General features: G+C 49.8%; 7 protein-coding genes across 7 annotated transcripts; 4 read left to right on the plus strand and 3 right to left on the minus strand.

The window, feature by feature from the left end:
• Positions 1–350: 350 nt before the first annotated feature.
• On the plus strand, positions 351–5,447 carry EDB91DRAFT_1047864 (ABC-2 type transporter-domain-containing protein; the record flags this gene model as incomplete). The annotated part of the gene is made up of 19 exons (XM_041313349.1): positions 351–639; positions 687–1,116; positions 1,168–1,427; positions 1,476–1,785; positions 1,835–1,930; positions 1,982–2,203; positions 2,262–2,457; positions 2,513–2,728; positions 2,782–3,162; positions 3,216–3,328; positions 3,368–3,484; positions 3,536–3,650; positions 3,699–3,814; positions 3,866–4,030; positions 4,081–4,432; positions 4,485–4,849; positions 4,899–4,996; positions 5,048–5,304; positions 5,358–5,447. 19 exons carry the CDS (start codon positions 351–353, stop codon positions 5,445–5,447), a joined length of 4,188 nt encoding a protein of 1,395 aa, XP_041180586.1.
• A 1,475-nt stretch (positions 5,448–6,922) lies between these two features.
• Positions 6,923–7,514, plus strand: EDB91DRAFT_870917 (uncharacterized protein). Its single transcript, XM_041328666.1, has 3 exons — positions 6,923–7,227; positions 7,293–7,370; positions 7,428–7,514. Exons 1-3 carry the CDS (start codon positions 7,083–7,085, stop codon positions 7,439–7,441), a joined length of 237 nt encoding a protein of 78 aa, XP_041180587.1. The 5' UTR covers positions 6,923–7,082; the 3' UTR covers positions 7,442–7,514.
• Positions 7,515–8,361: 847 nt separating this feature from the next.
• On the minus strand, positions 8,362–8,729 carry EDB91DRAFT_1244975 (uncharacterized protein; the record flags this gene model as incomplete). Its single annotated transcript, XM_041322480.1, has 3 exons — positions 8,362–8,456; positions 8,502–8,558; positions 8,609–8,729. 3 exons carry the CDS (start codon positions 8,727–8,729, stop codon positions 8,362–8,364), a joined length of 273 nt encoding a protein of 90 aa, XP_041180588.1.
• Positions 8,730–15,650: 6,921 nt separating this feature from the next.
• On the minus strand, positions 15,651–17,460 carry EDB91DRAFT_1047900 (uncharacterized protein; the record flags this gene model as incomplete). Its single annotated transcript, XM_041313353.1, has 6 exons — positions 15,651–15,762; positions 15,819–15,982; positions 16,045–16,685; positions 16,737–16,777; positions 16,832–17,024; positions 17,085–17,460. The coding sequence occupies 6 exons, from the start codon at positions 17,458–17,460 to the stop codon at positions 15,651–15,653; spliced, it is 1,527 nt and encodes a 508-aa protein (XP_041180589.1).
• A 50-nt stretch (positions 17,461–17,510) lies between these two features.
• Positions 17,511–18,500, minus strand: EDB91DRAFT_1113035 (histone-fold-containing protein). The gene is made up of 7 exons (XM_041317832.1): positions 18,433–18,500; positions 18,368–18,377; positions 18,157–18,312; positions 18,031–18,107; positions 17,927–17,979; positions 17,792–17,878; positions 17,511–17,744 (listed from the first exon to the last, which is right to left on the minus strand). The coding sequence occupies exons 1-7, from the start codon at positions 18,433–18,435 to the stop codon at positions 17,708–17,710; spliced, it is 423 nt and encodes a 140-aa protein (XP_041180590.1). The 5' UTR covers positions 18,436–18,500; the 3' UTR covers positions 17,511–17,707.
• EDB91DRAFT_1113037 (ATPase assembly factor ATP10) lies at positions 18,471–19,687 on the plus strand. Its single transcript, XM_041317833.1, has 4 exons — positions 18,471–18,871; positions 18,923–19,022; positions 19,072–19,194; positions 19,244–19,687. The coding sequence occupies exons 1-4, from the start codon at positions 18,600–18,602 to the stop codon at positions 19,613–19,615; spliced, it is 867 nt and encodes a 288-aa protein (XP_041180591.1). The 5' UTR covers positions 18,471–18,599; the 3' UTR covers positions 19,616–19,687.
• Positions 19,688–19,798: 111 nt separating this feature from the next.
• EDB91DRAFT_1048043 (Sec23/Sec24 trunk domain-containing protein) lies at positions 19,799–23,260 on the plus strand (the record flags this gene model as incomplete). The annotated part of the gene is made up of 13 exons (XM_041313364.1): positions 19,799–19,845; positions 19,901–19,932; positions 19,982–20,765; positions 20,822–21,033; positions 21,085–21,206; positions 21,261–21,464; positions 21,513–21,617; positions 21,671–21,794; positions 21,848–22,003; positions 22,053–22,519; positions 22,573–22,710; positions 22,760–22,954; positions 23,018–23,260. 13 exons carry the CDS (start codon positions 19,799–19,801, stop codon positions 23,258–23,260), a joined length of 2,829 nt encoding a protein of 942 aa, XP_041180592.1.
• Positions 23,261–24,106: the final 846 nt, after the last annotated feature.

The following is a 24,106-nucleotide window of genomic DNA, read 5'->3' on the forward strand; positions in this document are numbered from 1 at the left end:
AACAGTATCCACTATAAAAGACTGACTGGCAGGCTCTCCGTACACCAAACCGAGCAACTTCGCCCGCATATTCCTGTTGGTAGCCTTTTCACTCCTCCAAGTTGTTGGAACCTGCGTTTCATTGTAGACTCGTTCTTGTTATGTCTCTCCATCCAGCAAGGCAATATGCCCCGGTTACTGATAGACTGACCAACCCCTCAGCCACCCAGCTTGCTACTTTAGCCTACAACCTACCTTCAGACCTAGATTCGGACAAATCCGCTCCTTCGCTCCTTAAGAAGAAATCGTCAGACGTATTCACCATAGAAAATGAACCAGCCTTTGATTTTGAGCAGGTACTCAGAGACCTCATGAAACGGCAAGTGTTCCGTAGTGATTTGCATGGACCGTCTAATTTGACATTTTATCATTATCTCTCCCTCAGCCGTCAAAATGAAGGAATAAAGGACCGCAGACTCGGTGTCGTGTTCAAGGACTTGCGTGTCGTTGGTGCAGGTTCTTGTACTTCTCTCCAGCCCACCGTGGGTGACACTTTCCATCCCTCCACGTTTCTGCGCAAGATAAGGGAAATTCGCCATTCCTCAATCAAAGACATCTTGTCCGGATTCGAGGGGGTGGTCGCTCCTGGCGAAATGCTTCGTAAGTGCACGTCCTTCCTCGAACTCCAGTCTTGACCCTCTATATAGTGGTCCTCGGCCGTCCCGGCTCCGGGTGCTCGACCTTGCTGAAGACGCTTGCTAACCAACGTGGGGAGTATCATGCTGTTGAGGGGCAAGTTTTCTATGATTCATTCACCCCGAAGGAGGTCCACGACTCCTTCCGTGGCGATATCACTTACTGTCCGGAGGATGACATCCACTTCCCGACCCTGACCGTCAACCAGACCCTCTCTTTCGCTGTCAGAAATCGTACTCCTGCAACACGTCTTCTCGGTCAGACGCGCGAGGACCATGTTAAGGATACCACCACGATGCTGATGAAAGTATTGGGCCTCTGGGATTCGAGAAATACGTTGGTCGGTAATGCTCAGATTCAAGGTGTTTCCGGTGGCGAGAGAAAGCGAGTTTCTATCGCAGAAGCTTTATGCTCTGCAGGCTCGCTTGGTGCATGGGATAAGTAAGGTTTTGTCATCTAACGTGGTATTCTTCTGACTTGATTTTTATCTAGTTCCACTCGCGGACTAGACTCCTCGACTGCCCTTGAGTTTGTTCGCGCATTGCGTGTCATCACAGATGTCAAACGCACGACGACGATCGTCTCCCTTTACCAGGCGGGCGAGCAATTGTATGATTTGTTTGACAAGGTCTGCGTTGTCGATCGAGGGAAGATGGCCTACTTTGGTTCGACAAAGTCAGCCAAAGATTATTTCATTGATATAGGCTTCGAGCCCCAGAACAGGCAGACAACCCCCGATTTTCTGGTCGCAGGTACGGCATTCCGGTGTTCTTACATTGTCTCATAATGATCGTTATCAGTGACGGACCCGAACGGGAGGAAAATACGACCCGGATATGAGAGCTTCGTCCCGCAGACGTCGGAGGAACTTGCTAGCCGTTTCAGGACTTCTGACCTTGGTCGTCAGAATCAGAAAACGATCGAACAGTACCGCGAGCACTGCGTTGGCAATGACGACAGCAAGCAGGCATATCTGTCCAGTGTGGCTGCTGAACATACCAACACGTCCACTGCGTACATGACTTCTATCCCCCAGCAAATCAAATCAGTCATGAAGCGCCGTCTGCAAGTTATTATTGGTGACAAGTTCGAGCTCTTTGTACTATTGGCGTGAGTGGCATTCTTTTTTTGTCCAGCCTTCGATGACACTAGATGGTAGTTCCCAGGTCTTCCAAGGGATATATTTTGGCAGCGTCTTTCTCAACATGCCAAATGACACTTCAGCCTATTTCTCCCGTGGAGTTGTTCTGTTCTTGTAAGTATCTTCCCCTATCTCGACCCAAGTTGTGCCTCACGTTTCTTTCAGCTCCCTGTTCTTCAGTCTTTTTACATCTGTTGCAGAAGTCCCTACACTTTTCTTTCAGCGTCCAATCGTGCTTCGCCACCAGAAAGCCGCGTTGCATTACCCGTGTATCGAAAGCCTGGCGCATACTGTCGTCGATATTCCGATCACTTTGATCATTCAACTGCTTTTCGCTGTGATACTTTACTTCCTGACTGGATTGCAGCGTTCTGCTGCGCAGTTTTTGTAAGTTCTTTAAGCTGTTTGCTCCTATAGCTTTAATGGTCACCCTGCTGCACAACAGTATATTTTACCTTGTCATCTTCTTAATGTCGCAAACCATGAAGTCATTATTCAGAGCTATTGCTGCAAGCTTTAAAACTCTTTCCAGCGCATTGGCTGTCAGTGGTATCTTCATTCTCTTGATATCGCTCTATGCTGGGTCCACAATTCCTTGGCCAACTGCTCCGACATGCTTGCGGTGGATTATGTGGTTGAACGTGCGTCATCCCTCGCAGGAACTTCTTTCGATTAATATCAATATCGCCATCTTAGCCTTTGTGGTGGGGATTCGGTGCACTTATTGTGAACGAGTTCCATACGCTCGACGGAGTTTGCTCCACTCTTGTCCCTCAGGGCCCTGGCTATTATAATGTTTCACTTGAAAATCAGGTTTGTATAACAGTCGGATCGCAGCCCGGGCAGCTTCTCGTTGATGGCAACATCTATGTTGGATTTACGTACGATTTTTGGTATGGTCATCTTTGGAGGGTACGCCGGTCGCGCTAGTATTACTTTGTGAATAACTGATGACATCACCCTAGAACCTTGGTGTCATTTGTGCCTTCCACCTCGGGTTCTTGGCTGTTCTCCTAATTGCCACAGAATGCAACACCTCGTCTGCTTTCAACAGCGCCACCGTTCTCTTTAAGCAAGGCTCTAGTGCTATCGATGGGAATGTCGAGGTACTTGACGAGGAGGAGGTAGATGCAGGTTTTCGTTATGGATGCCGCTCCAAGTCAGCTCATGGTTCGACGTTCGGCGATCTCGAGAAGCACACCATGGTCACGGACCTCTTCACGTGGCAGAACCTGCAGTATGAAGTCCCCATTGAAGGTGGGATGAAACGCCTTCTTGATGATGTTACGGGTTTTGCTGCCCCTGGGAAGCTTACCGTGTTGATGGGTGAATCTGGCGCTGGGAAGGTATAACTTCCTATGATATCAGTCACGCATGCCCTTTACTTGAATGCTTTTAGACCACACTTTTGAATATTCTTGCACAACGCGTCGGTGCTGGTGTGGTGACTGGTGACCGGTTCGTTAACGGACAACTACTCCCCATGGACTTCCAAGCTCAGATGCAAGTATCGTCTTCATTGTTCTGAGCTTAGCTGACTGTAATGTTTAGTGGTTACTGCCAACAACGCGACACTCACCTTCCCGAGGCAACTGTTCGTGAAGCGCTCCTTTTTTCTGCTAATCTTCGCCAGCCCCAGTCGGTTCCTCTCGCTGAAAAAGAAGCATAGTGCGTACGATTTCTGCCCATGATGAATTCCCACGTAATTTTCCAGTGCAGTGTTGACAAGTGTCTTAGAATGTGTAATCTAGAGGATTACGCAGATGCTATCGTTGGCTCTCTTGGGATTGAGCACTGTAAACGCACCAGCATCGCAGTGGAGCTCGCTGCCAAGGTTCGAACATAAATCCTTCAGGCTGAAGTTGTGCTCAGCGCCTCACAGCCCACACTTCTACTCTTCTTGGATGAGCCCACGTCTGGCCTCGACTCGCAATCTGCCTGGGCTATCGTGCAGTTCCTTCGTGAGCTTGCTGACCATGGTCAGGCCATTCTCTGCACGTGGGTTCCGTTTCTTTGTGTGGGTTTTCAACTGATTATGAGCTGTACAAGAATCCATCAACCTTCAGCGGAGCTCTTCCAGGTCTTTGACAGATTGCTGCTCCTTTGCAAGGGTGGACAGACCGTCTACTTTGGCGACATTGGCGAGAACTCCTCGACCATGCTGAACTACTTTGAGCGTAATGGGGCCCCACGCTGCGGATCCGACGCCAACCCGTAAGTAAGGTGCAGTCATACCAGGTCTTATGCTTACTATGGTATGCAAGGGCGGAATACATGCTCGACGTAATAGGTGCTGGATCAACTGCTGTCTCCACCACGGATTGGTACGATGTCTGGAAGCATTCATCAGAAGCGGCGCAGCTTCAAGTTCAGATCGAAAAGATGCATGAAAATGGTCGTACTCGCCCACAACCGCTTAGCGCTCGCTACCCCATATTCCCCACTTCATGGTCTCACCAGTTCGTTGCCCTCACCCAACGGAATTTCCAAGCATACTGGCGCAATCCTACGTATATCCGCGCCAAGTTTGTGCTCAACATCGCTGGTGGTCTCCTTGCGGGCTTCACATTCTTCCAGGCAGATAATTCTTTGCAGGGCACCCAGAACAAGCTGTTCGTAAGCCTATCCCTTAGAATCTTCGTTTAATCACCTTTTCACACCTCTTTAGTCAATCTTCTTCTCCATTATGCTCTGCATTGCCCTCGTCCATCAGCTCATGGCCGTCTACATCGACATTCGCACAGTGTACGAAATCCGTGAACGTCCTAGTAGAATGTATAACTGGACTGCTCTCGTCATGTCGCAGCTTGTTACTGAACTTCCTTGGAACATGTCAAGTTCGGCAACGTTCTTTTTCTGCTGGTACTGGACTGTTGGATTCCCCACGGACCGGGCAGGCTACACGTTCCTCATGCTCTGTATCGCGTTCCCGTTGTACTATACCACGCTTGGACACGGCATCGCGTCCATGGCGCCGACCGCTCCAATTGCATCCCTATATTACACAGCTCTCATTATGATTATCATGGTCTTGTGAGGTGCACCCTTTGAGCCACGCTACTTCATGTTAATAATCCACCAGTGATGGCGTCATCCAGCCGTTCATGGAGCTTAATTGGTGGAAATGGATGTACAGAGTCTCTCCTTACACATACATAATCGAGGGTCTACTTGGTCAAGGTGAGTGAGTGATCTCTTGCTGGATACTCGTATTCATTTCAGTCCTCGTAGCTATTGGCGGGGAAGCTATTAGCTGCTCTTTCACAGAACTCGTCTCCGTCAACCCGCCGAAGGGTTTGACGTGCGGCCAATACATGGGTCCCTTCATGGAATTCGCCGGCGGCTACCTCACGGACGCTGAGGCCGCAGGGGGCTGCCAGTACTGTCCCTACAAGACTGCTGACCAGTACATGGACTCGAAGTTCAACATTCAATACAGCAATCATTGGCGTAACCTAGGTATCGTCTTCGGATTCGTCGCATTCAACGTGAGTCACTGTCGGATGTTGCTTGGATCTCGTGCTCATGTACGCATCTGTAGATTATTGCTATTTTCTGGTTCACATATTTCATGCGCATTCGCACCGTTAGCGTGTTTGCTTCTCTTAAGAAGTTAACTCGCAGCAATTAGATCGCGATTCCTCTTTGTAACGGTTGCGCTTGCTATAGCCTCGATCACGAGCTCCCTCTCTCTCTACGTCACTTCCCACATCCTGGCTGTTTGACTACTGATTGAATCATCTCCTGTTCTTCTGTGTTTTCTGTTCCCGTTCTGTTCCACTATATCTGCTCGTACCCTTCTCACCCCTTGTTGTGGAGCGGTACGCCATCAGAGGACCGGTGAGCCGTAGATATTGTCATATATAGTTTCGCGTTTCGTCACATTAGAATATAAAGCAATATATGATCATGTAAAACCACCGCAATTTACATAATCGCTAGCAAGAACTCACCGGTTTGCTGATGGCTATTCGCATACCTTTCGCAGTGCTTAACTACGTTATTTCGAACTATTTAGATTCACTTCAGAAACGTGATCAAGTTGATAAGCACGGGGTATAGCAAGGGCGAGTATCAGCTTGCGGAGGGAGTTGGGGGTTAAAAGTACGGTGGAGTTGTTGACCCGCTGAGCGGGTGTGTTAGATTATGCTCAAGGAACGAAACGAGACTAACATCCTCCTGCATGCAGATTAAGTAGCCTGCCGAGTCTGGACAGAACTTAGACCCATTGCGAGAATTGCACATCTATCCGTTTCGTAGTACAATTTCCAAAATGTCTCGCACAAGTCAACCTTGGGAGTGCGGACCCAACGAGAACGACAGATTTAGTTCTGTACTACTACACGTAGCAGAGTCAAAGCTACGACTCAGAAGATTCCATGAAGCACCTTCCGTTTTCAACACGAACAAACAACCGCTAAAGGTAAGTAACTTCGCCAATCGCCAGTAATGCAGGTCGAAACTGTTACTACTTCGGACGCGCTCAGCATGGTTGTGACCATCATGAGCATAATGAGACTCGAACTATCTGTCTAGGACATTTCAATCCAGCACTCGCTTCACTGCTTTGGTAATGGGTTTATACTTAAGATACCGACAATTAAAATCTGCTCATTTTATTATTTAATTACTGTTACAAAATCGACAAGCTTTGTGCACATGCTGCCTAATGAGATCAGAACTGTCCAGTGAGACTCATCTCCCGAAAGACATTTCAATCCACTCGCTGGCGGTGAGCTCGCACTTCATCAGTGGGACATTTCGAACCATATAGTTCTACGTAGCAAGCCGAAGCGCAGTAGCAAAACCCCGCTACAGTAGTAGTCGAATGCTACAGGAGCTCGGGTAGCACGTCGTAGCAAATCAAACTAAACCATTTGAAGTTAAAACTATAATTTTGACTGAACAAGTCCCGGAGCCAGTATGGAGGCTTTAGTCCTTTCAGCTACTACTGGCTGCTACAAGCTGCTACAGTCGATTCAAAAGAAGCGCTGTGCTACAAGCTGCTGCAAGTCACTTCGCTCGGCAGTGGGTTTCCTGATGCTTCAGTACTTGTGTAACGGTTTCGTAAAATACCTAATGACTCAATCAAATCTATCCATACACTGTTAGCCTCCATTTCTCCTGCTAGTCACAGAGATGACTATTACCTTTTATTTCCCCATATGGTTAGCAAGGTTAAGTTCAGGACATAAAAGCAAGCCGTCTCTGCCCCGCGCCTTGTGCAACCTCTCAAACAGATCCTTTCTGTGACCACGTGCAAATAATGCGTTTCCCCTTCCTCGCCGTCGTTGCTGCTTTGACAGCATCTCTGTCTGTCAGTGCAACGCCACCTGATTTCAGCCCGCCATGTGGGTTGACAGACGCTAAGTGCAGTGGCCCCGAGGATTGCTGCTCCTTTCAGTGTGTGAGTGGAGTAGTATGCTTTTGCGTCCGGAATCCGATCCTTGAACTCATCTTTTGCGCCTTGTGATAGGAGATGGGAAAGGGTACCTGCCACTAGCCATAGTAAGCACTCCCAAGATACCGAGAGGCTGGCACGTAGTATTGCAGAGTGAGTTGTGCTTCTGCTTTCGTATTGGTGCTGTCGCGCTCATGGCACACTGCTTAGTTGATGCGAGTTGATCGATATGACTTGCTCTTGGACACTTTGACTGCCGCTTGAGTAATTCTTGACTCAAATAAACGCTCATTGAAATATTGAGGTGTGAGTGAACGAAGTATCGCAGCCCTGATGGTCCGTATGAGGTGGAAGCTAGTGCTGAGCGCTGATGTTTCATCCCCAGTGAAATGCACTGATGGCCAGGCCTGGTGAGACGCGATGATTTTTTTTCCCATCTTGGTCGACGGTTCCAAGTGTTGTGGACTTCTTAAGCGGGTAGGTGAGATCATACTCAAGGGCAGAGACCAAACTACCATTCTCCTGCCTTGCAGCTTGGATCCATTCTAAGAATTGTCTATCTGTTTTTTTAACGTCGTACAGGTTCCAAAAGGTCTCGTAGCAGTAAACCTTGGGACCCAGCGAGAACGGCGGATTTATGTCTGTACTAGAGTCGACATCGCAGCAGAGCCAAAGCCGCGCAGATAATTCATGGACCCACAAATGATATACGTCAAGACAGTCAAGTGCGACAGAAGGAATGGCTGTCTTCATTCGTCTATGGTCTGCCTAGGGTTGATATTAAGCTCGAAATCCGTGGTGTTGGGCATTCGTGATCAGTCGCCAACAGTCATACTTCAAAGACGGTATACCACTAAGCAATATGCTGCACCGCATCTGCGTACATCATGACCTAAATATAAAATGGCAGGCGAAGTGCGGGGTCCGCTGGCATGGAAGGTCCTTATCGACCGTATCGGGATTGCCGCGGGTGTAAGTGAGCGAGTTCCGACGCTTCTGGAAAAAGTACAGGCATAGTAGGGGCAGGGGGGACAGAGATGCAACACAAAATCGGGTATCAGGCACCGAGTATGTGTGTATGTCGAAGGTGACAAAACCGTGACGCGATGATATACGGTTAGGGTAACTGTTTCGATGTACCGGTCTAGAGTTCGTCGAGTGGAACACGAACAAGTCGGTCTTCTGTGAGTAAAGTGATGTCGTCACTGGAATCGGCCGTGTGCCGTTCACGGCTATTCACTACAGAATGGTCAGTAGTAATCATGATTTTTATGATTTACTCACAAAACAGGCTCAAGGTTTGGAACATGAGGGGCCACTGCTCGAGCACCTGACCATACACTATTTAAGCAGATTAATAATGGACGAAGATCAGGATGAGAGTACGAAACCTTGGCCAGCATCAGCCATAACCTCGCAATCGTCCGCAAGACCCTCTATGCGTTTCAGGAACAGAGCGCTAGCACGTTCAAGCGCAGCGACAGCCTCAAACTCTTTTTTCTTCTCCTGCATTATTGGACTGTGAGGCTAGGGACGCTGAATGTGAAATGCGACCCGGTGCAACAGACTGACGCATTTCGTTGGGATGTGTATTGGCAACGGTAGTTGTTGTTAAGGACAATATTAATGGACTTATCTTAATACGAAGGAACGACTGTCTTCCTTCGATTGGTCTGCTAGGAGACGATGTCGAGAATCGAGACGTTTAGAAGTCCGATAGCTTCAGAGCCTATCATTACTTGCGATGAAGGATGCGCAAGATTTCGTGAGCTCGACTGTAGTAGTCCTCGACTTCCCTGCCAGACTTGCGTGCACGCATTGCTAATCGCCCATGGCCATGTCCGCGATCGGCCTACAGCGTTTCCATAGTCTCTTCTAGAATCTAGACAGATTATAGTTGTTATGGCGTTTCCCGGGATTCCGTTACCCACCGAATGCTCAGCGCTTGAAGTGTAGGGCCTACCCTTTCGCCAACTACTTATTTCACACTGAATCACACACCCTACTTTGCTCAGACTGATCCTCAACGGCAATGAACGAAGACAATCAATCGAGAGAAGCAATCGCTGGTGAAAGCTCGGTACGTTGTTCATGAGAATCGCTAGTCCATTGCACTTGAACGAGTCACTGAATCCGATGCATCTTTTGTCCAGGTCCGACCTCGTAGCAAAATCCGTCGGTTTCTGGGGAAGGTTAAGAATGGTGTGACTAAAAAGATTTCTGTGAGTCGACGAGGATGCGTACCGAGTGTCCTGGAATAAGGCTGAGATTGTACAAAAGCACTCGAAGGGTTCCCACAACCGCGACCTTGTTCTCCCGAACGTCGATGTTCATGAAGGTGCTTCATCGACTCTGAACATCGAGGTGGGTGCCCAAACTCGCCCTTCATTTTCTGCTCACTCTCTGAACTCTCGTGTAGGAGGATGCCCCTTCTGGCGTGGGACAAGGTGTTGAGCCTCAATCAGCACTTCGAGATGCCAAAGAGGCTGCCAAGCGCATGAATCCACCTTTGGAACCTGTGAGATCTGTAGCGTCCGCAGCCCAAAATGCACAAGAGGATATCGATGCTGCAGACAACATCGAGAGCACATATCTCCAACCCCTCAGGATATTCGACACTGTTGTTAGGGAAATCGCCGATGTATGGGGCTTCCTCTCGATCGGAACCAAACTAATCCCATTCTATAGGTGCATCCATATGCAAAGATGGCACTGGGCGTGTTGTCTTATGCATCAAAAGTATGTTGGTTTTGCTGTCATTCCCACTTTTACTTAGCAGTTATCCGTGCAGATTATTCTTGCCCAAGTGGATCGCGACGCAGCAGTACATCGTCTTGTCGAAAAATTGGATCAAGTTTACGGCTTCATGACACAGGACGAGACGCTTGGCCAGATTTCGTCGATGCATAGAATCGTTGGACAGATCTCTCAGCAGACCCTTGAATGTGCCCGCTTTGTCAAAGATTATGCAGAGACCAAGAGCTTTTGTGAGTATTCAACGAGCTGTTGCGCTTTGCAATACTCAATCTTCTATCCTTATCATAGGGAAGAGACTCGGGAAGGACGTTCTCTCAGAAACAGATAATGTAATTCAACAATTCAGCGACGTGTTGGATGGGCTCATGCAAAACTTCCGAGACCAAGTTACTCGCGACGTAGCCATCCACGTCCACCGTACAGGTAAGTATCAGGACGTGCTTGTGACTCGACATCTGTTCATACCTTTTCAGGAGAAATACTGGACCTCAGTGGTATGACTTATGCAGCGGGGGCGGGACTAGATACAAGGAAACAATGCCTACCAGGAACACGGACCGAAATTCTCTCCCAGATCACGGACTGGGTCAACAGCACTGGAGACGATGTTCCACGCGTGCTATGGCTATCTGGTCCTGCAGGCAAAGGCAAATCGGCCATTGCCCACACCATTGCCAACTGGTTCCGCGACGTGGGAGGGCTTGGTTCATGTTATTGTTTCGACCGTCACCGAGAAGCCGATCGTCGCCATGAAAAGGTTTTTTCCACCATCGCGCGCGACCTAGCTGACCGTCATCCGGAGATGAGACGAGCATTAGCAGAAGCAGTCCAGAATGACAGTGCCCTGAAAAACACAGTGGATATTGTCCAGCAGTGGCAGAAACTTCTGATGGAACCACTAGGCAAGCTTTCAGCGTCAATTGTAGGGCCCGTCGTAGTTGTAATCGAGGCATTGGACGAGAGCGGCGGAGTCGAGACACGGCGCCACCTTCTGCGCGTGCTTGCTGGCAAACTCGCTGTTCCCAAAATCACCGAACTCCCAGCCAACTTCCGGATTATCGTGACCTCTCGCGCGCTTCGCGATATCGATAAAGAGCTTGGTGGTGCTCAGCATATTCGCCGTATGTCCATTGATGACTTTCCAGCGGAATTCGCGGAGCGTGACATCCGCGCGTACATATCGAAGGAGCTGGAAGGGTTGCTGGATATCGGGAGCAATGAAATTGCACGCCTGGCTAAGAAAGCTGACGGACTTTTCGAGTGGGCGCGTCTCGCCTGCAGATACATCGACCAAACGTCTGCTGGGCTATATCCAATCGAACGCTTAAATGTTCTCGTGAACCGCGAGCCCAGCGAACCGGACGACTTGTTGTATGACATGTATCGCCTCATGTTGACAGAAATCATGGACGCGGATGCACCTACAAGTGCCAGGAACCGACAGCCCCTGCGTATGAAAGCGCTCACAAGATTTTGTTCTGTGATGGGACAAATACTTGGCACAGCTGAACCCCTCCCTGTAGCTTCCCTGAATGCCATGCGGGACCATTTTCCAGACAAAAGTGACCATTACGAGGTGGAGATTGTGGTCAAAAGCATGGGATCCCTCCTCAGCGGCACCACCACCCCAGATTCCCCAATCCGTCCTCTTCATGCATCCTTCCGCGAATTTCTGACAGACCCAGAATGCAGTGGAGATTTCTTCGTCGACATCTCGAAAGTGCAATGCGACCTTGCTTTTGCGTCACTTCGAGTGATGGAACATGGACTTTCCTTCAATATCTGCAATTTGAAGTCCTCGTATCTCCCTAATTGCGAAGACACAGGACTGCCAGAACGAGTTCAGAGATGCATCCCCCCGCATTTGTCATATTCCTGTCGATTTTGGGCTCTGCATGTACGAACAACAGACTTTGGTACGAAGCTCGCAAACGAAGTGAAATCATTCTTCGACCACGAGCGATTGCTCTTTTGGCTCGAATCACTAGCCCTTACCAACGCGTTGAGCGGCGCAGTTGTCGTCCTTCCGCTCATTGCTCAGTGGCTGAAGGTGAGCACATGGTTGCCGAACGCTGTCAGAGACCCACTCACGCGCAACAACAGGGGCGTTCCGGATACGAAGATTCTTCGTCGACTGCAATGGACGTGCAGAGATTCATTCAAATCTTTGGCGGCAGCATATCGCACAGCACGCCACATCTATATGTATCATCCCTGCCGTTCTCACCCGTCAACTCTGCGATATCTAAAAAATTCGCTGCAAATTTTCCGAATACTCTTCGTCTGGCATCTGGACATGATTTACACTGGACAGCTGCTCAGAATGTGCTCACTGGCCATACGAGTGCGGTGCAGTCGGTCTGTTTCTCGCCGGATGGGACTCGCATCGTGACTGGTTCGAGGGATAACACTATGCGGTTGTGGGATGCAGCGACGGGGCAGCCAGTTGGTGATCCCTTCCGTGGGCACCCTGATTGGGTCAATTCAGTCTCGTTCTCGCCGGATGGCACTCGTATTGTGACTGGTTCGAGGGATGGGACTATCTGGCTGTGGGATGCAGTATCGGGTCAGCCAGTCGGTGAGCCCTTGCGGGGGCACACAAATGTGGTCAAATCAGTCTCGTTCTCGCCGGATGGCAATCGCATCGCGACTGGTTCGAGGGATGAGACTGTCCGGCTGTGGGATACAGCGACGGGCGAGCCAGTCGGTGAGCCCTTGCAGGGACACACCCGTTCGGTCAATTCAGTCTCATTCTCGCCGGATGGCACTCGCATCGCATCTGCTTCGGATGATATGACTGTCCGGCTGTGGGATGCAACAACAGGCCAGCCAGTCGGTAAGCCCTTACGGGGGCACACAAATTTTATCTATTCAGTCTTGTTCTCGCCGGATGGCACTCGCATCATGTCTGGTTCCGAAGATCGGACTGTGCGGCTGTGGGATGTAGTATCAGGCCAGCTAGTCGGTGAGCCCTTGCGGGGGCACACAAATTCGGTCAACTCAGCCTCGTTCTCGCCGGATGGCAGTCGCATCGCGACTGGTTCGAGGGATGGGACTGTCCGGCTGTGGGATACAGCAACGGGCCAGCCAGTCGGTGAGCCCTTGCGGGGGCACACCCTTTCGGTCAACTCAGTTTCGTTCTCTCCGGATGGCACTCGCGTCGTGTCTGCTTCGGATGATAATACTGTCCGGCTGTGGGATGCAGTGACAAGGCAGCCAGTCAGCGATACCTTTCGTGGGCACACCTCTTGGATTACCTCAGTCTCGTTCTCCCCGGATGGCACTCGCATCGTGACTGGTAGTTGGGATACGACTGTGCGGCTGTGGGATGCAGCGACGGGTCAGCCAGTTGGCGAGCCCTTGCGGGGGCACACTGATACGGTCAACTCAGTCTCGTTCTCGCCGGATGGCACTCGCATCATTACTAGTTCGAAAGATATGGACGTCCGGTTATGGGATGTAGCGACGGGCCAGCCAGTTGGTGAACCCTTGCGGGGGCACACTTGTTCGGTCGTTTCAGCCTCGTTCTCGCCGGATGGCACTCGCATTGTGACTGGTTCGAGGGATAACACTATGCGGCTGTGGGATGCAGCGACGGGCCAGCCAGTCGGTGAGCCCTTGTGGAGGCACACCCATTGGTTTAACTCAGTCTCGTTCTCCCCGGATGGCACTCTCATCGTGTCTGGTTTGGACGACCACACTGTACGGCTATCGGATGCAGCAACGGGCCAACCAGTCGGTGAGCCCTTGCGGGGGCACACTAGTTCAGTTAAATCAGTCTCATTCTCGCCGGATGGCGCTCGCATCGTGTCTGGTTCACATGATAAGACTATCCGGCTGTGGGATACAGCCACGGGCCAGCCAGTCGGTGAGCCCTTGCGGGGGCACACTGATGATGTTGAATCAGTCTCGTTCTCGCCGGATGGCAGTCGCATCGCGACTGGTTCGGGGGATGGGACTGTCCGGCTGTGGGATGCAGCATCAGGCCAGCCAGTTGGTGAACCCTTGCGAGGGCACACCCGTTGGGTCAACTCAGTCTCATTCTCGCCGGATGGCACTCGCATCGCATCTACTTCGGATGATATGACTGTCCGGCTGTGGGATGCAGCAATTGGGCAACCATTGCATGTGCCGTTTGAGGATTCAGCCAACAAAGATTCTGCAGCATTCCCCCCTGGTGAAAGTCGCACCATGCATCCAATGGAGGACAGCGCTACCATGTCAACTGACACTCGGAACTATCACTTCATTTGCTTCTCATCTGACTCGACTCATGCGCTGTACGACACTACTGAACTAATGGAAGACACCTCCCATGATGAATGGCGCTCGACCTCCTTTCTTCCGCGATCTGATGGATGGATGGTAGGGCCCCATCGTCGACTCCTATTCTGGGTGCCACCCGCTTCCCGGGAGCCATTCTATACACCTTATACTGCATTGGTAATACCCAGAGGGTGTATTGAGCTCGATTTGAGCCGCATGGCATATGGACAGCACTGGCGGAATTGCCGAGATGAGTGAGTTCTCTACCCTGTTCTGTCCGTTGCAGTGGGTTGACTCAACGCTTCTAGACCTTGTTAATGACGATCTTATTCCATGTATTTGTAAGGATTGCATATCCTCTACAAACCGATCACGCTTCAAAGCGAAGACGACGTGACTCCGTTACTCTTCGCATCCGAGTTACAAACTTCCATTTTCATTTCCTTTTACGATCTTACCTTGTGCTCACACTTCACAATCCCTTTCTTGGACCGAGTATTTTCACCTCACCATATGCTCTTCATGCCGATTCCGGCCTAGTTGACCATTCGAAAACGTATATATACCGCGCATGTACATTCATACCGATAGCGAAGGGAAACGAATCCTATATTCACATCCCCGCTCCAAGCACGATCGAAAGACCTCACAGCAAGACTTAGTCCCACACGTTTACCGACTCGTTTCGATTACCTTCGCGCTCGCTCCTATTTGCTTCGTTTAGCTCCAATTCCCCTTCGAACTCACAACTAGCCTTACATATTGTTTGTGGAGATGACACATACACATGCATCGGGCACGATATTGAGTGTACACTCTAATTCATTATCTGCTATTCTGTACCTCGTGTTGAGTATAAGTTCGGGGTCGAACGCTCTGCAAAAAAGTTAACTGGGCGATACTCGTTGTGCTCCTGTTGGTTTGTGACAGTACATATACCACTGACAGAGGGTTAACGTTCGTGCAGGAGCAGAATACAACAATCAAGCATAGTGGGTTAGCTTCCGTGGCCGCAACATAGTTCACACCATTAATTATATGCTCGGTTCAATGAACCAAAGTTTTGGCTGGGACGAGTTGTGGATCGAGTCTGAAGAGTTCGACCACTTTACGTTCCTTGGGAATAAGTAAGTTACGGTGCAAATATGTACAGTCATTAGGTTGTCGTGAAAAGACAACAAGGAGGAGTACCCTTGTCCTGTAGAGCAAGTAGACGAACAAATATACAAGAAACAGGAAGTTACCAAAAGTAATCCTATAATGTCTAGAAGTCCATGTGTCATTCCCGCTACCTAGCGGGAATTCCGAGCGCGGCCAGTGGCGATTCGGTTCAAGAATCTAAAATGACGGAAAATCATTGGACAGGGGTAAGGTTCATGAGATTGCTGATGAACCCTTCGCCGATAGTTTCTACGTGCGAATGACTTCCTGGATGGCCTGCACGACTGCAGCAGCGTCGATCAGAACTTCATCATAATCACCCCCTGGAGCCACAGCTGGAAGACTGCCACTTTGGAACTGCCTATAGATAAATAATGAGGGATCTGAGAAGAGAATTTATCAGAAGGCAGGGCGTACCGATCATTCCACCAGGCGATGTAGTGAATGCCTAAGGAGCGAACCGATGTTTCTGCGTCGCGAGTGAAGACGTCCAAGGGGAAAAATTCCATGAGAGTCGAGTGCCCTGATGGCCTCATAAACACGCTGTCCGCGAGGCTATCTCCATAAACACCCAGAACGACCTTCATACAAAGAATCACATGTTAGTCGCAGTGCAGCACCTTTACAAGCGATGCACACTTACAGTAGATTGGGCGATGGCTGACATTCTCTCTGTCCAGTGCCCCTCTTCTGAGGAAACTACGTAGACCTCGAAGTTGTCACTCCTACGCAACTGTTCAAGAGCACTAACCAACGCATCGTGGTCAGCTCTCCTGAGCTTTGGGCCACTTCTGGCGTCCTGACGAGATATGTAAGTGACTATCGTCTTTTCCCCTCCGCCGTTGGGGTTTTGTGCATGGGGGTCTACGTGCAAGAACTTGGCAAGATTCTCCCTAATTGGCTCCCACCATTCCTTTGACGCATCTAAGCCAATAAGAGAGAGAGCGAATGGAGGCAGATCATTTGTTGCACGTTCAGCCGCACCAAAATCGGCAACAACCAGCCTCTCGAAAAGGAATGGGACTTCCATCAGCGCATAATCTTCCCAGTCTTCTTTATACATCAACCCGAGCATTGGAAAAGCTGCCTTGGGAAGATATGGATGGAAACCACTGTCCGAACGATAGCGTCTAAGGATGGGCCGCACGTTGACTTCGGGCCGTTCACCTTGCAAAGTAGGGATATTCGGGAAGAACAGTCGTCGTGGCGGACGGAAAAGTTCTGGAGATGTCGATGCGTTCAGGGAGCTGTGGGTCCGCCAGAGCGAGAACAGCGTGTAGTTGTCTAGATATGGGATGTAAGGACGGGCTCATGAAGATACAGGTGTTGACGAACTAGGAGTCACGTCATACGATAGCCAACTGGCACCTTGAATCCTGGACAACATTATGAGCAGTCAGAAATGAAAAATGGTACATGTCAAAACTCACAGTCCACCATACGAACCAAGTTTGTCTCTCGCTTGCTCGATTGACAGGACTTCCCATTCTTCTGGACGCGGAGCTTCGTGCGGGTTCCCAACAGATGATGCAATGGAACCCAACGAAGGGAAGCTTGAAGGAGAATCCGTCACGATGAAAATTGTGCCGTTGCATATTACTACATTGTCCAGTATCGAAAATCCTATAGGGGTTGGGTAGGCAACATGAGTGGTACCCCCATAAGTAGTTGCAGTGTACCCACCAGCGACGTGTTTCATCACTTGAGTTTGAGGCACGTCACTGCCCCAGTGCATAAAGCCATCATTAACATTGATGTTTCCGAAGATGACTTGCTTCTGGGCCTCAGATACAAGGTCCTTTATCCAAATATCTCCATCTGCGTTATCTTCCATCTCCTCCTGCTGTTTATGAACACTGGATATGTGCGCCTCATCAGACTTCCAGTCCCCGAATATGTCCATCTCGAGGCCGCTGCTATCTGCGGAGGGATTTAATAAGGACGTGCCAGGCGCGAAGAGGTCGAAAGTCGCTTCGAAGTTATAGAAGACCACAAAAATTGTGACGGAGAACAGAACGAGAGTGAACTCCCGCCGATTGGGAGGGCAAAACCGTGTCATTGTTGACACAGCTCAGACTTGTCTAGAAATATGAGCCGTCCTGGTCCAGGAGTGGAGAATCGAGATAGTGCTTGTAAATTCAACAAGTACAAACAAACACGCCAGGCTCATATGCTTTAGTTCGGTACTAGAAGGACTCGAATACAGACTAATAGAAACACGGCCGAACATGTATGATACAAAATGAATGTAATAAAAAGTAGGTAAAAGGAGAATAAGCAGTGCAAGATATAAGATGCGTAGAAATTTACACCTCCTGGCTCGCACCCTCCTTCTTGCCTTTGCTGTAAAGGACGTCAGATCTGCATACACCATACAACACGTGGCATACTTTGATTTACTAGGCAGCAGTTCGGGGTTGATGAAGGGGACTACTCCTCCCTGTGAGATGACTACGTCACCTAGAAGTCTGTTCAATCTAGAGTGATATCAGTCGCTGAACATTGGAGATGGGAAGCTGACTCACTCTTCGTCGTTTCGGATGGCCAACTGCAGATGCCGGGGCACAATACGTTGTTTCTGTGGGGATGATCAGTTCGCTGGTCCTCAAAAGACAGAAAGTCCACCAACCTTGTTATCACGGGCGGCATTGCCTGCAAGCTCGAGAATTTCGGCGGCAAGGTACTCGAGAACTGCGGCAAGGTAGACTGGAAAGCGTTAGTTCAAATGGGTTTGTTTGCGAGACAGCTGACTTACCTGGAGCGCCTGCGCCAACACGCTGGGCATAGTTGCCTTTCTTCAAAAGACGGTGGACACGACCGACGGGGAACTGAAGACCGGCCTTTGCGGAGCGTGATTGTGACTTGCCTTCACCGCCAGCCTTGCCGCCAGAGGAAGACTTGCCTGCTTTACCTGCACCGGTATGTCAATACGCCTGAGTGATCCAAAAGTTCCCAAATCCACTGACCCTTGCCAGACTAGAAAATGTCCTAAATGAGATTTAACTGGAACTGATACAAAAGAACGACGGACCATTGATAGCGTTGGTTGGTATTGAACTGGTGGTGGTAGTGGTTTGTGATAAAGAGATGACAATCAACAAACGGACTCGGGGCGCGACTCGCCCGCTTATATACCTTCACGTGACATATGACCTCCACGCGCCCGATTAGGAATTTTTGCTTTTTGACCTTACATAAATGCTTGTCCGCGCACTTGTCCGTGCACGCTGGCAAGAAACAGTTACCCTGCGCAGATTCATTCAGAGTCCAGGATGTGCAAGATATTTGACCTCTGGAACTGAAGAGTCCGCGAAGAAGTCAGCGAAGGCTTCTCCCGATGAGTTGACATTACCGTTCTTGCAGCGTCCGCTCGGCGTGAAGGAGAGTCCTTCGTCTGTCCTGAAAACTTGGGCAGATACTAGAGAGGAGATGATGAATCAGGAGACGCGCTTGGCACAAAGAGAGCACCTGTGAGCTGGTTATCGATGTATTGCTTTCGGAGTTGTTTTGACGGCTTGCAGGATGAAAGAAGCTACGAAAGGCTATTTTACTGACCTCAATGCAACAAGGAGGCACGGTGGTAAGACGTGGATAGCACCTAAAGTGATGATTCGTGAGGACGTATGTTCTGTAGTCTTCATGATGGCAAGGTGATTGACAATTTACCCAGAAAGCGCTTTATTTCCCAAATATCGTCGGCTCAAGCCTGGACACGAAGTCCAAAAAACATACAACCAGCATTTGTGAAGGACGTATCTCCGTGATATCTATGTTATCCACAAGGATGTCAGAGGTACGCTCGCGTCTCCTTCCTTATCGTTCTCGATGCTGAGCATACTCAGATACACGTAAATGGTTTCACCACACCGACGAATACGAGGTATCTTTCAAATCCACTGTACCAATATGTGCAGATCAACTTGCAAGAGAACCTTCTGAAGTCCTTCCTTGTGTCGTTGTTTCTTTCATCGATAGCCAAGTCGGTTCCCCCAGAGCTACACCCGACATACTTGGTATCGAGCCAGAACATGGAGTTCTTGCGCGAGCAGCTTGGTATGGTGAATAAACACGTCGGGTACGTCTATCTCGTGGACGATAACCTTAAGATTAGGTGGGCCGGCTGCGCGGACGCCAAGGTAGAGGAAACAAATGCACTTGAGCAATGTACAGGAGTGCTATTAAACAGACTAGACAAGAAAAGATCTCCACGATAGTACTACCTAACCACATCGTGTCAACCACCTATTCGTTAAATTATTACAGCATATATTTTGACTTTGCAAAAAGACTTGCTGCGAAAGTTGTTTGTACGTGTTGGCTACGTGTCGTGTTATAACAAAATCCCTTCTGATAGTTGCTGTGACCATACATTCCTAAGTTGTCCGATTTTCACGTCTATGGCCTCTCCTTCTCAGCAGCTTCCTCCTGGGTGGACAGCGGAATGGTATAAGACTCGTCGACTTCGACTTTCTGCACTTTTATTGACGAAAAACTTGCAGGGATCCCGCTAGCCAGAGATATCTCTTCATTCGTACGTGACCTGCATGAACATCGACATAAACCAATCTCCTCCCTTATAGAACCTTCAACTGGACGCAGCCAATGGGAAGTACCGACTTCTGTATCAGCTCAACCGATAGACAATGCACCGTCGGGGTCGCCTCCCCCGTCAATGACACATCACACTAAGCGTCGCCAATACGCAGCCGGTCAGACACAAGTGTACTACGGCGCAGGCGATGCCCTTGGAGACCAGTATGGCGCACCTGGTATGCAGCAGCAGCAACAGCAACAACCACAACAGCCCGCAGCCACTGGCCAGCTCTTCACTCCAGGACTCGCGGGAGAGGGGGGTTTTGCAGGTCAGCAGCAAGCCCAGCAGCCATCATACTACGCGCCTCAACAGGAGCCCCAATACATCAATGCTCCTGGGTTCGGTCAGGAGCCAGCGTATCATCCACCTAATGCGCCAATCCACCATCTCACAGATCAGTTTGGGCAGATGGGGGTGGGGGCGAAGCCGCTACATCTCACGACTACCAATTTACTTACGTCGCCACCGGACCCTCGTGAGTTGGTTCGCCCTCCTCCAGAGATCAGGTTGCCTCCGAACGCGTGCATCACTCCATCGCCGTACGCAAATTCAGATCCGTCGTACCAGCGGTGTACCATGAATGCCATTCCGACCACATCTTCGCTACTAAACAAATCCAAGATTCCATTGGGTCTGGTGATCACTCCCTACCGAACGGTGAAGGAGGGCGAGCCGCCGGTGCCTGTTGTGAATGACACAGTGATTGCGCGATGCAGACGGTGCAGGACATACATAAATCCTTATGTGCAATTCATCGACAACGGCAATCGGTGAGTTTGATATGCGTTGAAGATTTATGTTGTGTGCTGACCTATTACGATCACAGCTGGCGGTGTTGCATGTGCAGCATGTCGAACGAGGTTCCCCAACTCTTTGATTGGGACCAAATACGGAATCAGCCTGGAGACCGATGGGCTAGAGACGAGCTTAACCACTCTGTCGTCGAATTTGTTGCACCCACCGAGTACATGGTCCGCCCACCACAGCCTGCTGTGTACGTGATTCTCATCGATGTGAGCCATACCGCCGTGCAGTCGGGTAAGCCATCATAGTTAGGTGACGTTGCAGATTTGTGATAATTTCTTACAGGTATGGTGGCGACGGCGACACGCACTATCCTTGAAAACCTTGATCGCATACCCAACGAGGATGAGCGCACCAAAGTCGCCATTATCGCCTACGACACTTCTCTTTATTTTTTCTCTATGCCTGTTGGTACTCTGTCTGATCTTCTAAGTTATTGTGCTAATGCGTTCCCTTTGTAGCCTGGGACAACGGAGTCGACGATGCTCGTTGTTTCAGACGTCGATGATGTCTTTTTGCCGAAACCTACTGACCTCCTCATAAACTTGACGGAAGCGCGCCAGTCGCTGGAGTCGCTGCTTGGCAGGATCAATGATATGTTCCAGGATAATCACACTGTTGGAAGTGCAATGGGCCCCGCACTGCAAGCTGGCTTTAAGCTGATGGTCAGTCACTGAATGAAAATACATTACGGTTTCTAAAAAGGTTTGTAGGCTCCTATCGGTGGCAAGATCATGGTACTCTCGTCCTCTTTGCCAAATATTGGTGCCGGTGTACTCAAGAACCGCGAAGATCTCAAAATTCTTGGCACGTCAAAAGTAAGCCACTGCTCATGTTGCTACTTATAGTTTTGCTGATGATGCATCTGCAGGAATCTGGCCTACTGCAAGCTGCCTCACCTTTCTACAAGACGTTCGCCATCGAGTGCTCGCGTGCCCAGGTGTCAGTGGACATGTTCCTATTCAGTGCTGCATACCAGGATGTTGCCAGTCTCGGTTCGTGGCTTCATATCATTCTTCTCAACAATCTACCTGATGCATTGTAATAGCTTGTCTCCCACATTACACTTCTGGTCAAACCTACTTCTATCCTGCATTCAATGCTGCTCGGTCTGAGGATGCCATTAAATTTGCGCACGAGTTCGGTGAAGTCTTGGCAATGCCGATCATGTTGGAGGCCGTTATGCGTGTCCGTGCTTCGAAAGGTAAGAGACCCTTGCTTCTCCGCTATCGAAGCTCATATGTGCAATTAAGGTTTGCGCATGGCTTCGTTCCACGGAAACTTCTTCGTTCGCTCCACTGACCTCCTGGCCATGCCCGCCGTGCCCACCGATCAGTCTTACGCCATTGAGATCCAGATCGAGGACACCCTTACGCAACCATTTGTCGTGATGCAGACTGCAGTTTTACACACAACGTGTCATGGAGAGCGACGTATCCGTGTTATTACTCTTGCGTTACCGACCACTAGCAGCCTTACCGAAGTTTTCGCGTCTGCTGACCAGGTGGCGATCGCGACCCTGCTGGCGAACAAAGCCGTTGAGCGCTCGTTGACACATAAGCTGGAGGATGCCCGTGACGCAGTGCACCAGCGCCTCGTGGAGATCCTGTCCAGTTACAAGAGCAGCATGACATCCGCAGGTGCAGGTGCGAATGCGCAACTAGCGATCTCGGAGAACCTGAAGATGCTGCCTGTGTTGGTTCTCGGACTATTGAAGAATGTGAGTTTTTACATTGTTTGTGCATGAGTGACCTGACTCACTTCCCCATGTAGGTTGGCATTCGTCAAAGCGCGCAAATTCCTCCTGATCTCAGGGCCTATGCCCAGGCACTGCTGACCTCGCTACCTTCGCAAACCCTCATCCCGTACATTCATCCCACCTTCTATTCGCTGCACAACATGTCACCTGAAGTAAGTTTAGTTTGGATTGTCGCAGGTATTTCAATAACAATATCCCCAGGCGGGTACGGTGGGCGAGCAAGGTGTGATGTTACCAATTCCTTTGCCCCTCACTTCGGAACGGCTGGAGAGACATGGTTTGTACCTGATTGAGGATGGTCAGACGATATTCTTGTGGGTCGGCCGTGATGCTGTACCACAACTCGTAATGGATGTATTCAATCTTCCAAATTACGAGGTGCTACGCGGCGGCAAGGTGCGCATCTTATTTTTTTGCGAGGTCCATTCTCCATGTCGCTGATAAATACCTTACCATCAGACGACACTTCCTGTTCTTGATAACGATTTCTCACAGCGGGTCAACGCTATCATCCAGAAAATACGTGAGATGCGTAGAGGCGTCTACTATCCCCATCTGTATCTTGTCAAGGAGGATGGCGAGCCGCCCTTGCGGCTCTGGGCCCTCAGCTGCCTCATACAAGATCGTGCCGATGTTTTACCGAGCTATCAACAATTCATTGGACAACTCAAGGACAAGGTTAACGGAGCCAATAATTACTGAGCCTGCATATCCTACACGCACCTGACCGAATTCAGGTGAAGCGGAGGTCCAGACTGAGATATTACAATCCTGTTTGGTATTTTATTATATGGTGTCGTAGAAATGTCCAGACTGAGATAAAGATCTTTTTGCTTGGCATAACGTAAAACCTCAAGCTTCAAGTCAGGTTCTCTGTCAGTCTTGCGCCGTGCAGCTTGTCCGGACTCTGAACACTGAAGTAAGCCCCCTGACTCATGATGGAAAGGGTTCACTGACACTGGCTACCGCTGTGACCAGAAATGGTGTGTTCCTTGCACTATTCCACAAGGAGCGGCTGCCAGTGAACGATTCGCATTCCAGAAATTTACCTAGGCCGCCTAGGTTGAGGTTTTTAGTCTCCCCCGTTCATTAACGTTTCAGGTCAAGTTTAGGTCAATGAAACATTCACGAGGGCAATATATGAGGGCCACTTCAGGTCACATCAGGTCAATGAAGTGGTCTGACATGTAACTTCGGATACGAGCAGCACCAATATGCACGTCAGAATTACATGCTCTTTATTTTTGAGTATGTAAAAGGGGCGGACCATTCGTCCGACACTCCAGTGGACTTGGTCTCATAAGAAGCTGGCACCGATGGATGTTCGCACTGTGAGTCTTATCCTTTCCCTCGCATTCTCTCTTCGCCTAATGTCTCTTCCACCAGCCACGGCTGACCCCGTTTTTGCCCTAGACGAGGCGTATCCCGCCTCAGGGGCTGCATCGACATATCGAACAGCATCCCCTAGGTCGCGCTGCAAGCTTGATCTCGCGAAAGGCTCTGTAGATGCGATTGAGCTTTCGCCCGTGTCACCCGTGGACACGCAGA

Source organism: Suillus paluster (genome assembly GCF_016628075.1).
Source record: "Suillus paluster strain FC165 chromosome Unknown EDB91scaffold_9, whole genome shotgun sequence".
In the NCBI taxonomy this organism is placed as follows: Eukaryota; Fungi; Basidiomycota; class Agaricomycetes; order Boletales; family Suillaceae; genus Suillus; species Suillus paluster.

Excerpts from the sequence above, each read along its gene's own strand:
- EDB91DRAFT_870917 (XM_041328666.1), top strand. The coding sequence starts at position 7,083 with ATGCGTTTCCCCTTCCTCGCCGTCGTTGCTGCTTTGACAGCATCTCTG. Across the intron at positions 7,228-7,292 it reads CTGCTCCTTTCAGTGTGTGA|GAGATGGGAAAGGGTACCTG; the intron begins GTGGAGTAGTAT and ends GCCTTGTGATAG.
- EDB91DRAFT_1113035 (XM_041317832.1), bottom strand. Across the intron at positions 17,980-18,030 it reads ATGCCGCCCGTGATAACAAG|AAACAACGTATTGTGCCCCG; the intron begins GTTGGTGGACTT and ends TCATCCCCACAG. Across the intron at positions 17,745-17,791 it reads CTGCTGCCTAGTAAATCAAA|CAAAGGCAAGAAGGAGGGTG; the intron begins GTATGCCACGTG and ends CGTCCTTTACAG.
- EDB91DRAFT_1113037 (XM_041317833.1), top strand. The coding sequence starts at position 18,600 with ATGCTTGTCCGCGCACTTGTCCGTGCACGCTGGCAAGAAACAGTTACC. Across the intron at positions 18,872-18,922 it reads TTGGCACAAAGAGAGCACCT|GATGAAAGAAGCTACGAAAG; the intron begins GTGAGCTGGTTA and ends GACGGCTTGCAG. Across the intron at positions 19,195-19,243 it reads TATCCACAAGGATGTCAGAG|ATACACGTAAATGGTTTCAC; the intron begins GTACGCTCGCGT and ends GAGCATACTCAG.